Source organism: Rhopilema esculentum, chromosome 2, assembly GCF_057945365.1.
Source record: "Rhopilema esculentum isolate cy_ngs chromosome 2, ASM5794536v1, whole genome shotgun sequence".
NCBI classification, from domain to species: domain Eukaryota; kingdom Metazoa; phylum Cnidaria; class Scyphozoa; order Rhizostomeae; family Rhizostomatidae; genus Rhopilema; species Rhopilema esculentum.
This window is the reverse complement of record NC_142816.1, coordinates 2,824,344-2,841,851: the sequence shown is the minus strand read 5'-3', so window position 1 is coordinate 2,841,851 and position 17,508 is coordinate 2,824,344. Positions and strand designations below refer to the sequence as shown.

Genomic DNA, 17,508 nt, shown 5'->3' with positions numbered 1-17,508 from the left:
CGGGGGAGGGGGCTTATAAAATTAGGGGAGGGGAGGGGGGAGGGGGCTTTTTCGAGTAGGGCTTATTCGAGGATTTACGGTAAAGGCCACCATTTAAAGAATGAGAACGTTTTGACCAATCCACATGGCATTTTTGGCAAGCTCCTCCAATGGAATGTAGTTAGTGTTACTCCTTTGTATTGTCCATCAGTAGAAACATATTTTTGTAGCATCAAAATCTTGGACTAACCCAGCTTGTTTTTTGAAATTTGCAGAAAGTTTAAAAGGTATTTACCTCATGGGGTTGACAAAATGGGTCAAATTTTGAAAAGTGTGAATCATAGAGAATAAGATTATGGATGTTTTTTTGTAAGGGCTTGATAAGGGAGCTGACAATTTTATTCAATTTAGTAAAGGTGAAATACAGAAGTTTGAATTAGAGAAAATTACATGTGCTCTGACATTTATTTATTACTCATAACAAAAGAATTTGAAAAAAGCCAATTTTTTTGCAAAAAAGTGGGGGCATGGTCCCCCTGGCCCTCCCTTTGTCAGAGGCCCTGAGTTGATTGCACTTACAAGATAGAATGCACAAGAAAACTCAATTATTTAATGCTTACAAGCATATTGCCTAAGTCATGTCAAATATGTACATTCTGGTTTCTTTTGCTGATTAGATTATATTTTTAAAGATGAAGTCCAAGTTTCAGAGTTTTTTGGTTAACATAGTAAATATTTTTTACTTATGACAGATATACTGTTAAAGAACATTAGGGGACAAATCACAGACAGATATACTGAGAAGAGATTTTGTTAGCATATTCAACTTGGTCATGCTTGTTTTATAAAACTGAAAACTTTAAATAAGCAGTACAGGTATTGTATAAAAGATGCAATGAACTTGGTAATTGCATTAAAAGTATTATTTAGTAAATTTACTTAAAGCAAAAATACTTGACAACACAACGTTTTCATTAATCACTACCCTAACTTATGAGCATACCACTTGCTTTTTGATACAAGAAACTGCTTGCTTTAAAACTTTTTTATGAAATCACCAAGAGGATTTCAGGTTGCATTGTAACTGTTTACACATATGATCCATGGTAATTTGCGTCCCTTATTTTTGGTTGATAGTTCCATCAAATCTAGTTTTTGTCTGCTTATAAAGTGTAGGTTCAGTAATAGCAATCTTATGTAGAGAATTGCTATGATGTCTTCACATTTTTTGGCTTAGAAAATGCACTTGTATATATTCATTTGAAAATGCTTCAGATCTTCGCATAAACATTAGTTAAATGACATCTCCTTCTAAAGTATCAATGTGTTTATCTAATGACATGTCATGTAAGAAATTATCATAAAAACTTGCATTTTAGGAGAGATTTTAGGTGAAATGTTTTGAAATCCACTTTTAATAATCTTTTTTTGCTCTGTAAAAGACTTTGTTGATGTCTATGTTCAAAACATGCTTGTATTGTTTAGCTTATATAATCTTATACACATCAATTTTTCAATGTGCTTGAAAATGCAACAGTGATTCTGGCATTAGGCTCAAATTCTGCATGCTGAGGAGCAAACGGCAAGTGTATTGCTAAAACGTAAATACATTTTACTATTTAACACACGTTTTCAAACGATTTGGGCTTTAAAAGCACTTAACATGTCTAATGTACAATGCAATTAACTCTTAAAACAATAATTAAAAGTTAATGTCTAATGAAAAGTTTTAGCAAATATCCTTAACTTACATATCACGAATGTTGTTGCTATGGTATCAGTTGTCAAAGCTTCCCTAACACCACCTGAGAAAAATTAAATTCTTTTTGTTTTGGTCGTCAGTGATTACTTCTTCAGTTTCTGAGATTGCTTTCCTCTCCAGCTTCTCTCCTCCTCCACAAAGACTTCCTCCTGCTAAAAGAAAAACAAATCTCAATACATTCTGTCAAAAATCGGTCAAAGGAAGTCTTTGTACAAGGGAGAAAGCAAGAGGAATAAGCATTCAGAGAAACAATAATTTTATCAAAATTCCTACCGATTAGAGAGAATTTGGGGTTAGGACCTCTGCTGTCCACCACTCTTGGCTTTATGCACTTTTCCTACGAAATGAACATATGACGTCATATTTTGACTTCTTCTTACTTCAAAGATACCGATTTTAGATGCCAGTGCCAATTAACTCAATGAAGCTTATGCGAAAATGCGATAATCTATTATATTTAATTAGATGAATGCCAAAAGCCACAATTTCAAACATAAAAGTCCAATACTTAATCAAATGATTTTTATTTTAAGGATATCTTGTTTCAAGATGTCGACGCTTGTTGTTCACTGCTTGGGACAATATCTTTTCTATTCGATTCTTAATACACTAAAGTTATTGTCTGATATTGTCACGAGATTTTTCCCGAAGGCTCGCTACCTTAAATTATCCAAATACAAAGTTTTTAAATGTCCCTAAAGAGCTTTCTCTCAACAGCTTTCTCAGGCTAGAAAATGATTATTTTCCTTATTTGAATTCCATATATAGCAGAGCGATATATCTCAGTGCAAATGTGCCCTAATTTTAAAATGTGGATGATGTGTAATCAATGTGGGTGAACGCAATTGTTCAGTCGATATTAGATTTTGACTCTTTTGTCTTTAATATCCGTTTTAGATGCTATTTTGTCACTTATTTTGGCTAGAAGAGGCTTTGACAACTTATACCGTTGCTAAAATAATATCACAAATAATATCAGGTAATACTGTTTTTCTGCCAAAAAAACTTTACATATAATAGCGATATAGATTGATATTTCAAAGGACAGTATTTTTTTCATTTGACGAAATATACGAAAGAAGTTCTGTTCATATTTTTATTTCAGTTGACAAACAAAAACTAGCTTTGAACTCCAATCTACTTGAGAAATATATTGATTGAGACATTATAGGACTAACTGCTCACGCTCATATGATAATAACCTCGACTATTAGCCTAGAAATATTAATAAATCAGCTATAGAAATATTATAGCGAAGCCAGTTATAGACATAGGTATGCAAAATATTGGGTAGATAAAAAAAATTAGGTTACGAACTTTAGATTAATAAAGATAAAAAAATCTAAAACCTGTATAAAACTCATGACTACTATTTGGAAGAGGTTTGGAGGTCTAGAACTACAGGGCTTTCGTTGATAATATCACTAAGTGTGCTGAAAGGGGTAACCCTGTATAAACGTATATTCTATTTTTCATTTTGATTTAAACTTTGCTTGTTTTAACAATGAAATGCTCCACATGTATTATAGAGTTCGTTAAAACTGCGTTTTGTAAAAGGCAAAGTATAGTTCCTGAGGTCTTCTCATTTGTGATATGCTTATTTGCACGGGAAAACGAGTTTTTGGATCCAAAATATCTGGCCAGGACGAAATGTGAGAAGTTTTATATCTATAATGTATGTGGAGCAAGGAATGAGGGATAATTAATTGGAATAATTAATTAATTGAAATGAGGGAATTTTTTATGACTTGAGTGGTTTTACTGTGTATAAAGGAGCGGACCGTCATTGGAAAGACCCTTACAAACGTGCAATTCATTAAGATAATTAGCTGACAAGCAGCTAAGTAAACAGCTTTGATCAACTTAAAACGCCACCGTAAAAGCGAAATATATTTTTTGTAATTAATATTTCCACGTTTTGGCTATGTTGAAGTTGATTTTCTGATAAAAACAATATCATGAACTACTCTTGACAAAAAACCGTCCTGTGTGCTCAGTTTTAAAGTGTTAGCTTTCATAACTATCAGGTTGCCTCAGATGTGGCCTAAATTTGCGACATGGCGACGATTCTTTATGCGATACAGTTATTTTTTGATATTGTTAGGAGAGTTTTCCCGAAGGCTTGTTACCTTAAATTCTCCGAATACATTATTTTAATGCCGCTGAAGGGCTACCTCCCAACAATTTTCACAGGCTAGAAAATGATATTTATTGGAATTCCAGATATAACGGGGCGCTATATGCTTCAAGAATATACTCGGACGCTATATGTTTATATTTAAAATTTTAATATCATTTGAGTATCATACCGTATAAGAATTCCTGTTAACCCTGATTGTTGTTTTCACGTGCAATTTGATGTTTCCGTTGATTCATAATACTCTCAGTCGAGGATTTGAGCTGCAAAATGCTATTGGCAGCCAAACACAAACTCAACGAGAAACGTTTGCAACTATGACAACCGTTAAAATTGCTAGTTACCCAAAGTTTTTTCATTAAATAGTTGTTTATTGAATAAAGAGCCTTGTGCAATAGTGATATCGCGTAACAATTTACGCGGGTGGACGAAACTTTATTATTTCGCTGCTAATCGTAATTTACTGAGTGATTTCATGACAAGGCGGTACAATGTGTCTTAGAGAATATGTTACTGAATTCTCAAAAGCAACTGTATAATCTGAATCTACTTAAGAAATTTACATTTTTTAGCGTTCTTGTTGATCATAGCTGCTTGCTTGGCGATTTCAACATGTCACTCACAGTACATTTTCTCAGCTTGCTAACATGTTCGCACAAAATACTTTCAAAAAATAAAGAAAATTAATGTCTAGCAACTAGCTCTGCTCCTTTTTGACCCGCAATATTACATTGTAATTATCAGAGCTTGACGAGATTCAGCTGCTTTTGCATTCTAATGTAACTTCTCGATCTTCACCTATTCTTTCGCAAGGCGAAGTGCGAGGAACTCGTTTCGACACCACGTATATTTTCGGCAATTCCTCTCCTGATAGCGATGAGCCTGTCGGCGAAACATCGCTATGCATTTTCATATGCTTTCGTAAAGAGCTTGGATGTGTATAGCTTTTGCTACAATCTCCAATTGTGCAAGTGTATGGTTTATCGGACGTGTGCACATGAGAATGTTTTTTGCGATCGCTAGAATTCGCGAATCGGCGGCCGCATCCGTGGAATTCGCACACAAATGGCTTTTCGCCTGTAAACAGAAACATTCTTGTTTGTCAGTACTCCATGGAATACCTTAAGTGAACGATATTATTTTAATAATGTTTTGAAATACTTTTTATGATTTTAACTATACAATCAGCTCTTCCAGTCCTCCAATTTAGAGCATTATTTTTTAACCGAGGTGGGTTGCTTTAGTATCTTACCATTCCTTGTTTGAAATTTCGATCGTTTTGAGGTCCATCTTTGGAACTTGCTCGTTTAAAGAATGGGTTGCAAATCTGCATTTTGCAATAACAGACTTCAGGTTTTAATATCCATAAGAGTTCACAAACGCATTAAGTTATGTGGGAGTGTGTTGTGCTTCCCTTTTGGCAGCAGTCACTTTTAAGAATACAATGATACCTGAAAAATTGCATACTTCTTCCCCATCGCTATGAGAAAAAAGTTCCTTATCACTTGTACAAACAACTTAATTGCTACCGCGTTGTTTCTTAATGCCAGAAATCGTAAAGCACGAATGTAGGGGGCATTTGCCCTTGTCTGAATTTTCCTCGAGACATCAGACTGGGCAAATTGTACCCTTTTTTAAATTTCACTGGCTACAAACAGCTTTACCCGGGGTAATATGGCAGTAAAAAGAGAAACAGTTAACTGCGTAGCTGGAAAAACACGTTAGCTACACGAACTCGGAAGCGATGTAGAAAAGAAATTCTTTATAATGGGGGCTAGTTAAACTCTGTGGTTTGTTGAACCACATCAAATAATGAGCAGACTCGATATTTGGTTTGTTATAGCCAGAAATTCTTCATATTCGCCTTTTAGTTGAGATTCCACTGCATGACAGATTCTGTGTTTCGGTTCACAATCATTGGAAGCCTTTGTTCTCTGCTGACCGATCAAACTACTGGATACAGTTGCTTTGCTAAGTTTCTTCGCTGTCTTAGCTACAATTTCCTACTCTATGATCAAAGCTTGAAGCTTGGAAAACCGAGAGTACCGAAGAGATGACGTCATAAAAATCTATTTTTAGAATTTTTGAAATTTATTTCCATAACCTGAAATAGTATCATGAAATACCTTTATATCTGCAAAATGAGTTAAAAGTATTACGAATTGGCTGAGATATGGCCATATGAGCACAGAATCTTGCCCCATTAAACCTCTTTAATTTGGTCTTGGTTTCATAACTTTATGAACCAGGCCAGAATAACAGTAATCCTTTAGCAAACTTTAAACCTTCCATTGGCCCTTTCTCGCCCAGTTTTGAGCATATATAACTGATTTTGCATTTTAAGAGGTATTTTATGCTGTTCTTTCAGATTATGTGGTCAAATTTAAGAAATTCTAAAAAAATATTTTTGATGACGTCACACTTTGGTACTCTATTGGATAAATGAAAGAATGAATGAATGATCGAACTAATGAATAAAAGAGCAAATGAAAGAGCGGGTAATGAATGAATGAATGAATGAATGAATGAATGAATGAATGAATAAATGAATGAATGAATGAATGAATGAATGAATGAATGAATGAATGAATGAATGAATGAATGAATGAATGAATGAATGAATGAATGAATGAATGAATGAATGAATGAATGAATGAATGAATGAATGAATGAATGAATGAATGAATGAATGATTGAATGAGTGAATGCATGTAGAATGAATGAATAAATGAATTAATAAAATAATAAATGGTTCAAAGAAAGTATAAACTAACTTTCTAAGAAATTTTTCTCATTTATGAAATAATGACAAACTGTTGTACTTTCGAAATACTAAGAAAAAGAAATTCGCAGTTTATTTATGAGTGCGCGGTAGATAAAATAGTACTGTTCATCGTATGGAGCCCTGTAAAACCACCGTATTGCATTGCCAAACGTTGCATCGTGAGGCAATACCGTCTTATTGTAGCTTTCCACTAATGTCGTTGGATTTTTATCGCAACGTATTCTTGACTTCAGCTAAATTTGTCTAGATTGCCATGTGTAGCAGATCCAGCAACGGCAAACGGGTTACGAGTTTCTTTCCCTTTGCTTGTCATAGTAGCCATTTTGTCATTTTTCCATACTAAGCGCCCGATCTTAAGCGCTCACAACAACGGATCGTCCTTCTCTTCACAAAGTCTTGCATTAACTTTTTTCAATGAATTTTTGCTGACGTTAAGCAAAGAACGTGCATTGAAGCCGACAAACGAATTTGTTTATCAAAATTAGAAATATCAGAATTAGAAAATTTAAGAAGTAATGATATAATTGTCATGTTGTTTGCTGTAAATAGCAAGGCATCTAAGGGCTTTACGATTGAAGGAAACCTTGCCGACAGCCGCATTTTGTGTAGGTTTTCCGCGCGCTTAAGGCAATCAAAGAATCTCTCAGCGATACCAAAATCCCATTTACATCAGCTTTGAGAAGGGACTGCATTTGATCTTTTCTTACAATTGATATCAGTAGTTTTGATCCCAGTATTTACTACATTGCCTCCTGTATAACCCCAATTGCCCCCTGTATAAACAATATCGCCTAAGTATAAACATCATGGTCCCAGTATAAACCCCATTGCTGCTAATTGAAAACCCCGACTGGGCCAACTTTATTGCTTGATACTCTGATCTGCGCTGGATGAGAAAGCCTTTGCTTGTATAAAAAAAACTATAGTCTATGTTTGAAATAATTGAAAGTCACCGGGGCTGGACGGCCCTATGCCCCCACTCTAGCTAGTACGATAAAAACTCCCTGAATAACTATGCTTTTACAAGTGTTTGACCACGTAAGAGAAATTTAGGGACAAAGTTTTTTGTCCGATGTGTTGGGGTGTCCATCACTGCTCGTCTCTTGCCATTCCGTAAATATTTTTTGCTTATCTTCTTATTTTACTTATTATTTATTTATTTTAGCTGTTTTGTAATCTGGTATCCAGATGTTTTATTTGTATGATGTTTACGATAAATCTGCCTACAAAGCTAAGAATCCGCAAACTGCACCATTCTGCATCTATTTTTGGGCAGACTCAAGTAGATTTGTAGTTATTTGTTAATGCCCACAGGGATGTTAAGTACATTCATGCTCCTTTTGGCATCGTTGTGTATATTTTTCGTACAAAGACATCTGTTCTTTACCTCTAAGGTATTTGATATCGCATTCTATCACTAAGAAGGTTAATAAGCTGTTTTTGCTACATATAAAACCTTTTTTGTCATATATGGACGCGTTTCACGTGTTTATTGTCCTTCCTTACCAAGGTTTTCTTTAGTTCTAGGTTTTCTTAAAGTAGATCTATAGGAATGGTCAGACGTAGGAATGAGGCAAAAGCAGCATATCGATAGAGACCCCCTTAGATGCTCATAGATGCTTCAGCCCGTGGCAAAAGTTATAAACATGTAAATATCATTAAATTAACGCTGCTAATTATGTACGATTTTATCAAAATGGTCTTTTTGCAAATTGAAAAGGGGACAATTTCGGCTCGAAGAGGACTTCTTGCGTGCTTTCTAAAACAGTGGTTTAGCTCAGCATTTTGACCTTGTTGCTCACATGGGTCCTAATTCTTTGGATTAATTCTTTCTCTGTCTTAATGTGTCCAGTATCCTAAAGACACATTTGTCCCCTCAAAACGTACAGAAAATGCTTTGCTTGGCTAATTCATTGTTTCTTCACAGTCAATAAGCATTGTTCGATGTTAATATTCTCGCTTTTGCTTTATCTATTTCAAATATTATGATATTACCTTGTTTCAAATGAAATATCGTTAGCGTAACCTAATAGGTGTTGTTTGCTCTATATTTCATAGTTTGGGATTATCTCAGTCAATCTCCTTGCTAAAGTAGCCATGACATTCAGATTGTCATTTTGGCTTTGCTCATTTATAATCACCAAGCTTACTTTTTGGCATTCCTCTTCTGACCTTTTTCTTTGCAAGGGAGAAAATTTTGAACCTAGCTTATTTACTCTGGCACTCTTTGTGGTTCCAATTCATCAAAAAAAATGATTCTTTATATCTCGCTAAAGTTATCTTCTTGTAAATTATGAATTATTCCTCAACCTATAACCGCATGATGCGAAATTGTAACAGCCGCATATCATAATATAAAACATATCACGCCGAGATTGAAATTTGCCCATGTTTCACTTAGTCTAAATGCATCTAGATCTTCTCGAATTATAAATTCATGACATTTTCCAGACAAAATTTTCAATTTGAATTTATCCTGATATCGCTCATTCCACAGAATGTATTAGAGTATTAACTTCAAAGAAAACGTGCTCTTTCTAAATACATCCAAACTTCAGATGGTGTTTTTGTCAAATCCAGAAGCTAAAACCATTTGTGCATATTTACGGTAGAAGATTCTGATGTTTACTGCATCTAACATGGGATGAAACATGCTCTTATTTATTACGGATGAAACTTGCTTCATTTAAAATTAATTATTCTTATGTATCTTACTTCATATGATCTTTTAGTTTAGAACTTTCTTAAAGGGCCACAAAAGTAGTATATTATTAATTCAATATTGTAAAATTGACTGTATAATATCATTTTCTATATAAAACCGTATAATTCCCGGAATGAAATATGACTGTAAGTGTAAAATATATAGCATTTCAGAATAATTGCATCAACAATTTCTACCAAGTTAAGAAAAATTGTAATAACTTTATAATGATCCAGGCTCAATCGCTTTCTGAAACATTTAAACTATTTTGAATTCCTTTTTGAAACAAGCAAATACAGATAATCATGATACAGGCAAAGGACCACCTGCCTCTTAGTTCTTCTTCCAAGGTGTACAATGTTTTGGCATCCTCAAAATGATATAACTGCCCCGTGACACTGGTATCGTCTTTCATAGTCCTTAAATTAGGTATTGCCTTGATAGGCATTGCCTTATATTAGGTATTGCCTTGATAGGTATTGCCTTTTATTAAATATTGCCTTGATAAGTATTGCTTTATATTAGGTATTGCCTTGATAGGTATTGCCTTATATTAGGTATTGCCTTGATAGGTATTGCTTTATATTAAATATTGCTTTGATTGGTATTCATTTATAAAAGGTATTGCCTTGATAGGTATTGCCTAATATTAGGTATTACCTTGATAGGTATTGCCTTATATTAGGTATTGCCTTATATTAGGTATTGCCTTGATTGGTATTACCTTATATTAAATATTGCCTTGATTGGTATTCATTTATAAAAGGTATTGCCTTGATAGGTATTGCCTAATATTAGGTATTACCTTGATAGGTATTGCCTTATATTAGGTATTGCCTTAATAGGTATTGCCTTATATGAGGTATTGCCTTGATAGGTATTGCCTTATATCAGGTATTGCCTTGGAAGTGAGTATAACTTCTCATTAGAGTAGTCTTTTCTCTTGGAGAGTAGTTTTGACCTGATGATCGCATTTATCATAAAACTCGAAGTAGCAAATTTCTTAGAACCGTCTTGTTCTATACATTTAAAAACGTAATTTTCTATCTAAATATAGTAGAGCATTTTGACAACAAGCTGTGGATCAGTGGCGAAATATCTTACCAGGGAAAAAGTCATGAAAAGTAGCCAAATTATTTGCAGGTGGCCAAAATTTTTCCCGACTTTATTTTTTCCTGATTTTTCTTCACCCGACTTTAATTTTCCTTTTCTTTTTGATACAGTTCTATTTTACCCCCTCTTCTTTCACCCTGTTTACTTTTACCCGCTAAGATACAGAAACATTAAATTTGATTTTATATATAATCCAATAACGCATTTTAATTAGTGGTCTTTTGATGATCATTTCTGTGGGATAGTGTATCTTTTTACAGAAAAAAGTATAAATAAATAAGAGATTCCGTGTCTATAACTAATTAGCTGTATTTAGCTTTCATCACCTCTAATTCAAATTGCGATTTCATTTAATTTATAACTTTTAAGATAAATTTGAGATCTTATAAAAATGAAATGTTGAGGTAACTTGTACTTGTTGAGCACATTACGCTATGCAGAACAAGTTGTGTGCAATTGTGGTTACCCTGCGAGATATGCTGGTGTGTAATTTATTAAAACTTATGAAAATTACTGTTTATCGGTCTGTCATAAAGTGTTCGATGTCGAATAGGCAGAGCTGTACATGCTATTTGGTGTATAGAACAGGATGGTTCTAAGCTGCTACTCCGAATTTCACGCTTATAGCGATCATCAAGCAACTGTATTTAATATTAAGACTAATATTAACCGATTTTATTCTAACACTCACGTTAAATCTTCTTGTTTCTGTCAACGTTTCCTAGTGTATGCTAACTCTAAATAATGGAATGAGATGTAATAAGCAAGTTTCTTTTATAAATGTTATTTTCAGGCCTTTTTATATGTTTTAATTGCAAGATCTTTTTATAAATAAATTGTATTGATTCTCTTTCCACGAAATCTACGTTTTTTCTTTCAAAACTCTAATACAACAAATATCAATATTTTTTGATATGTTTTTGCTTGGACTAAAACTTGTTGGCTGTAATAAAGTCTTCTCATTAAATGATCCATCACGTAAATCGACAATGTTTAATCTTACGCAACAACTAGATTTTATTCCCGATTTTTTCTATTAAACCTATACGATGTTTATATCTGTATTCATTTTATGTCTTTGTTTAAAAAGAATCATTATTCCTAACTTAGCTATCCAAATATTAAAGAGACTGCTAAAATTCAAAACTAACTTATTTGCCCGTTTTTATTCCAATGATCCTTTAAAGAAACATGTCAAGATTATTTATCTACAGCGCGTTGTGAATATCACATAATTATATAAGTTTATAGAGTCTAATATTTTTGGTAAAGTATGTCTATGTTCTTAGATATAAAGAAAATTTAAAAATCTAGTAATTTATATTTCCTGTGTGGGACTCGAGTCAACTTAGCATTAGAAATAACTGAAGAAGAATTAGGGAGGAATATAAATACTGTAAGAAAAAATTGCCAAATGCATTCACGAATCAGCTAGGGTTTGAATAATTTGGTTGTTGATAAAATGGAGTTAACTTAACATCTTGATATCCTTATAGAATATCTTTTAATCTTTATTGAACCTATAAACTTAATATGTATGTTATTTGGGGCATCTGTTCTGCAAACATGAATCTCGTACAAGAGGCATATTTTGTTGTTTCATGTAGAGAATAATTTGGAATAGTTTTGTTAGCATAAGCATATTGGAAGTTTAAACACTAATGAGTTCAAAAATATTGCTAAGTATTTTCCTTTATTATATATTTCTCGCATTTTGATAAGAAAAAATGGGGAAAAATCATCACGGATGACTTTGTAGCTTCAACAGAATTTATAGATTGTAAACGAAGTTTACTGCTGTGGTTAAATAAATTATATTTTGAATGATTTCTAGGTGGCAGGCATTTCGGGTTAATATTTTGGTTTGTTTCTCAAACCATCACGATTCTTTTTACAAGCTATCGACGTTTTCTTTCAAATCAGCCACTGCCAAGTATCGATTTAATATCGATTAAAGTTCACTTTTATACATTGCCGCGTACGTTACAACGTGCTTGATATACTGTCGATCATGAAGTATGTCTTTGAAATTCAATTCAAACTCTTCAGACCAATGTTATTTGTCTTTGGAACGTTAAACATCATCAAAAGTTTTCTTCAAAACTTTCTGTTCCCTACACTTTCTAAAGTACCTGATAATTTCTACGATCGTTTTTAATCATTAAGTAATTTCTTTCTACACTGTTAGTTATTGTCAAGTCATCTCTACAAATTCGTTTCTGCTATCAATAAGAACACGGTATTTGCCTCTTATTTCTCCGTTGGCGCTGTTTAACAGTGCTTAAGGACCTGTTAGGTTGATCAAGAAATATTTGAGCGAGAAAAACTTCAACATTGTGCGTAGCAGCATTTCAAAAATTTTTGACGGAATTTGACGCTAGCTTCCTTTTACCTTACTGAATATATGTTGCTAAATGCAGGTCTTAAACAAAAGGGAACTACTATCTACTACTCCATTGCCATATCACGCAAATATATGTTTGCTTTTAGCTTGTTTGTAGTGATCTATAAGTACGTATTACTGTTGTGTAGCCAACGCTGTAAAACAACCCCGATTTCCGTTGATTTAACCCTGTTTTAACCGGCAAATAACCGTTTACCGGTCTGCCATATAATGCTATAGGCAGGGTTGTATAAGCTTTGATATGTAGAACAGGGCTCTTCTAAGATGCGGTTCACGAACTTGAAATAGTAGAAAAGCAACTGAGAACTTTTCTGGTCTACACCACAAACCGTAGTCTTGTTTGTAGGCAAACAAACTAATCATTGTCATGATAGCGTTCCTAAAAGACCTTTATATTTAGACGCAGCGTAATCTACTGTACCGATCACACCGAAATATATAGCCCAAAGCTGCATTTGATGGCTATATGCCTCTGAAACACATTTCTGTAACTGCGAGCTACTGTTTTGCCCGAACACACCACATTACTGACTCTGTAGAGAGCGCGCCAAAGCAAGTCATCAACCCAACGCAGAGATAGTCTCATTTACTCGCACGCATCAACATCTACTTTTGTAAACACTGCCTTTCTACATCATCTGATATGAAAAAAGCGTTTGAATGTTGTGCTTCAACTGCTTCTATCATGTCTAGTTTTTAATACAGTATAGAAGTGAGGAAAACGAAAACACAGCCACGCATACTTGAAGATTCGTGCTATCCGTTTAAGTATTCTTAAAAAAATATTGCGGCTTCCGCACTACCAGAGCAAACATAGCTTTGGAAATACCTTTATTTTACTGTAGTCTCCTAAGATTATTTTCTATCTGCCTTTGATATGAATTTGATGATATCTTGAATCTGATGATGTCGAAATATTATTGTTAACTGACTCAGTAAACAGAAGTCGCCATCTCAAACAGAATATAATAATTGATCTGATCTTGTGAAAAAATATATCATGTAGCTTCGCGAGTATCTAAATTGTAAGGAAGTTGTTTTTGAAAGCTTTTTAATGCTTTTGAGTGCGTATAATTACATATAATGTAGCAACTTTCAGTAAACTTTTGAAGTTTTCTGCTGAATAAACCTACTTCAAATGAACCAAAGCAAGTAGTAAGATCTCCAATAAATTTATTTCCTTGCGTGCCAAGGCAAAGCAATGTACATTTACTATCAATGTATCAGTCGGTAGAAAACAAACATTCAAAATTTTTCTTTTTACAGCAATTCGTTCAGCACTGATGCCGTATTGCGGGCATTCTACTAATTTTTTGTCATTAATGAACTTTAACTTGGCAGAGTATTCTTTTGCTTCTTCTAGGAAAAAGTATTTTACTACAACCTCATTTTAGAAGATTTCTGTATCAAAACTATAAGTCAGTAAACAATGTTAAATGAATGCAAACACAAAAGGAATGAATTGGAAATCTAGCACGAAAACTTACCTGTATGTGTTCTTTTGTGAATCTTTAAGTTTTCACTTCGTGCGAAAAGTTTACCACAACCAGGAAAAGGGCATGGGAATGGCTTCTCTCCTGTATGCACTCGTAGGTGATTGACTAACTTGTATTTGGCTTTAAACGGAAGCCCATTGCGTGGACAGTTCTGCCATTGACATACGTATAACCCGTTACCCGTATCAGCAGTTTGAACATGTTCTTCGTTCAGATGGTTAACTATATCTTGCATTAGACTGAACTGCCTGCCGCACGGTTTCATTTTGCTGTACCCATGTTGTTCTACCCACATACATGTCATGATATGCGGCGTAGAAGACTGGCGAACGTATGGGTAGAACATCCCTGGTGCTGTTGTCTGTGCTCCGTGCACGAATGTTTGGTCTAGGAATTGAGCATGGACATTCGGAGGTGCTCCATATCGATTTCTGCCATACATGTCACTGTCGAGGCTGTATGGTACATGACTTGACAGTAACGTACTGCTGTAGCCACGTGCGGGTGGTACAAATGATGGGTAACACATGTAGGGGTTTGATTGTGGCTCGTTCGAGGTTAAACTGTGGTGCCCAGTTGTTGGGCCAGACGATTGTGAAGGGTAGTAGCTATGTCTGTGGCTATGAGGTGAATATCGCGCGGAGCTGCTGCCGCTTGAACTGAGAGTCTCGTAGAATGGCGCGTTTAAACCCGAAGGACCTGCATTGTTACTTTGTAGATGTATATGTGAGTCTTGTCTCAAGTATGGGTCCGCATGAGCCGGAAAGGTCGACTGACTTGAGTTACACGAGGAGTGCATCGAGCCTGTATGGTATGGCGAGGGTATTTGGGTTTGCAGGACGATCGCTTGTGCCTCAAATGCCGTCTGAGACTTATGTTCAAAGATATCACTCATACAGGCACGGCCAGAGTGATAGCAATAACGATTTGAACACAGCAAACCTTGAATATGTGCTAGACTCATATACAACAAGCGGATATCAGGGCCTAATAGCCTTTCGTATTTATGCACAAGACTTTATGCTGCTCTCGGCAGTTGTGTGTGCTTCAGTTTCTGTAATGTTATACCGTGCTGTCGCTAAACTCGCTTGGCAATACAATCTGTAGTGTGATATTGGTTTTAATCGACTATGACGCTGTCACTTATTTTGTCTCGGTTTTGCTGGCTCAGTTGACTTAACTCTTGACTTAAAAACGAATACTATTTGCTCGCAGTGATGTTCAACGTGATGTCTCGCTATGTGGCTAGCACAATGACCTTAAGAAAAAGTCAAAGCAAAAATTAAACAAACAAAACTTAACGAGAAAAATATATCACATCAGGCTTTTTATCATTAAAATCAAATATCTTATTATGCTGATTACCTTTAAAATAGATCTTGTAATTACTAAATAAAGTTGAAGGGCTTTACCTTTATTTCTGCATTGCTCTGTTCTACACAAAACTTAGCCAGCAACAACTCTACTTTGCATCTCCTCTTCTCTTTACGGTTACTTTGTTCACATAACTCTGTGCTTTCCCTGTACTGCCTCTGAAATCACAGTCTATCTTGTATCCAACGTTTATTAAATGCCTGAACAAAGGAATATTTCTAGCTTGTTGAATAATTTAAATTCAAATACTCAAATTTCCTTTCGCATGTCAATCAGGCTGGCAGCTGTAAGACCTGGCCTGCTTCCTTATAAGAACACTGCAAGACAGCTGAAGGCGAGCTTAACTTTCCTCCCTATCTTCTCGATAAGTATTCTCTGCCTGACTAGCTTTCTTCTAGCCTGGCCAAGGTTGTTAATTTATCATCTGCCGGACAGTGTTAATTTCATCCTTATGAGGCTCGTGAACAAATGCGCATTTCCAATACTATCAAGAAAGACCGCTTATCAAATGCTCCTTCACAATAACACCGCTCCTTCTGACTTGACTTGCAGTTTTCGCAACATAGAAATTTCGGACTCAGTTCCACACACTGTTGGACTGCGAAGACAAAAATCGTTAAAAGAAAGCCAAAGGTGCTTTAAAGACCCAGCTTATAGCAGTCATAAACCATATGAGAAACCCTATGGTCTCACCCAGCATGAACCCCACCGGCCGTTAGATTATCTAACAGGACAGAAGCGGGTCGTGCCCTATAGAATATGTCCCCCCTTACTATGGGAATACGGGAGAGAGATGCAAATAAGGCAAGTATATTGTCGAGTGAAATGTTGATTTCTCTTCTCAACCACAAGAAAGAAAGGTTTAAGCTCCTACGACGACGGATATTTCTACCGAGTTAAAGTGCGCAGGCGCAAATCGGGCTCTCGGGGTGACTTATTGTTTGGGTAAAAGAAAAGATTCCCGACCCCCGATGTGGAATTAGATTGTAAATATCTTAGTGAATTGCGTCTGCAAGTAAGATGGACTCCTTGAGTTCTCAATAAAATGTCAGGAAAATTGATCTGTTGGATTTGACAGGGGGGAGCCAGTTGACTGGAAACTTTGTTTAGAGTTATCAAATCTTCACAGTGAACGAATTGAAATGGTTCTGATAGTTTCGAAAAGAAATGATCTGCATAGCGTTTATATTTAGTCAGTTCATGATAAATGTTTTGTTTGTACTGGTTTATCAACATACAAGCCGATAACATTTGAGATGAAAGTAAAGCCCTGGCAAAACGACTAAACATTTCACTAAACATTTCACACAACTTTTGTTTAGTGAAAAGTTTAGTGGAAAGCTTATTTGTTTTGCCACCCTGTCTAGTGTTGTTTAGTCGTGTTGAGTGTTGTTGAGCAAAGTTTGATTCTGGTCAAAAATGTTAGTGTTGTTTAGTGTTGTTTAGCAAATGCTTAGTCGTTTTGCTACCAATTATACATTTGTTGTGCCAGCACAGGCGCCGTAGCTGTCGGAATCCAAAGGTTTTCCAGGGTTTTTTCGGTTTTCTTGTCTCTAAGTGGCCCAAAATCTCTAGAATGTTTTCGTGAGACATTTGCTTTGTCTCCTTGTAGGCTACTGACTTTTTCAACAGTCAACTTTGTTATCGATATGCTAAAAAGTATTTTCTTTTCCTTTCTTTCAGCAAATTTTTATTTTTACCCACTCTTTGCACTGGAAGTCTTTTATGCTAACGTACAACAACCAAAACAGAAA

General features: G+C 35.1%; 1 protein-coding gene and 1 long non-coding RNA gene across 8 annotated transcripts in view; one reads left to right on the top strand and one right to left on the bottom strand.

The window, feature by feature from the left end:
- The window catches only part of LOC135695331 (uncharacterized), a 76,467-nt gene that overhangs the window by 736 nt on the left and 58,223 nt on the right, over positions 1-17,508 (top strand). The gene's annotated exons all lie outside the window — the stretch shown is intronic.
- LOC135695328 (zinc finger protein ZIC 4) lies at positions 16-16,683 on the bottom strand. 4 transcript variants are annotated; one of them, XM_065214392.2, is made up of 5 exons: positions 15,793-16,683; positions 14,372-15,638; positions 4,051-4,955; positions 2,015-2,078; positions 16-1,893 (listed from the first exon to the last, which is right to left on the bottom strand). In XM_065214392.2, the coding sequence occupies exons 2-3, from the start codon at positions 15,342-15,344 to the stop codon at positions 4,636-4,638; spliced, it is 1,293 nt and encodes a 430-aa protein (XP_065070464.1). In that variant the 5' UTR covers positions 15,345-15,638; positions 15,793-16,683; the 3' UTR covers positions 16-1,893; positions 2,015-2,078; positions 4,051-4,635. The 4 variants fall into 4 exon arrangements, with proteins under 4 accessions (XP_065070464.1, XP_065070465.1, XP_088965911.1 ...); XM_065214393.2 differs by having other exon boundaries at positions 16-1,890; XM_089109785.1 differs by lacking the exon at positions 4,051-4,955 and having other exon boundaries at positions 22-1,890; positions 15,793-16,676.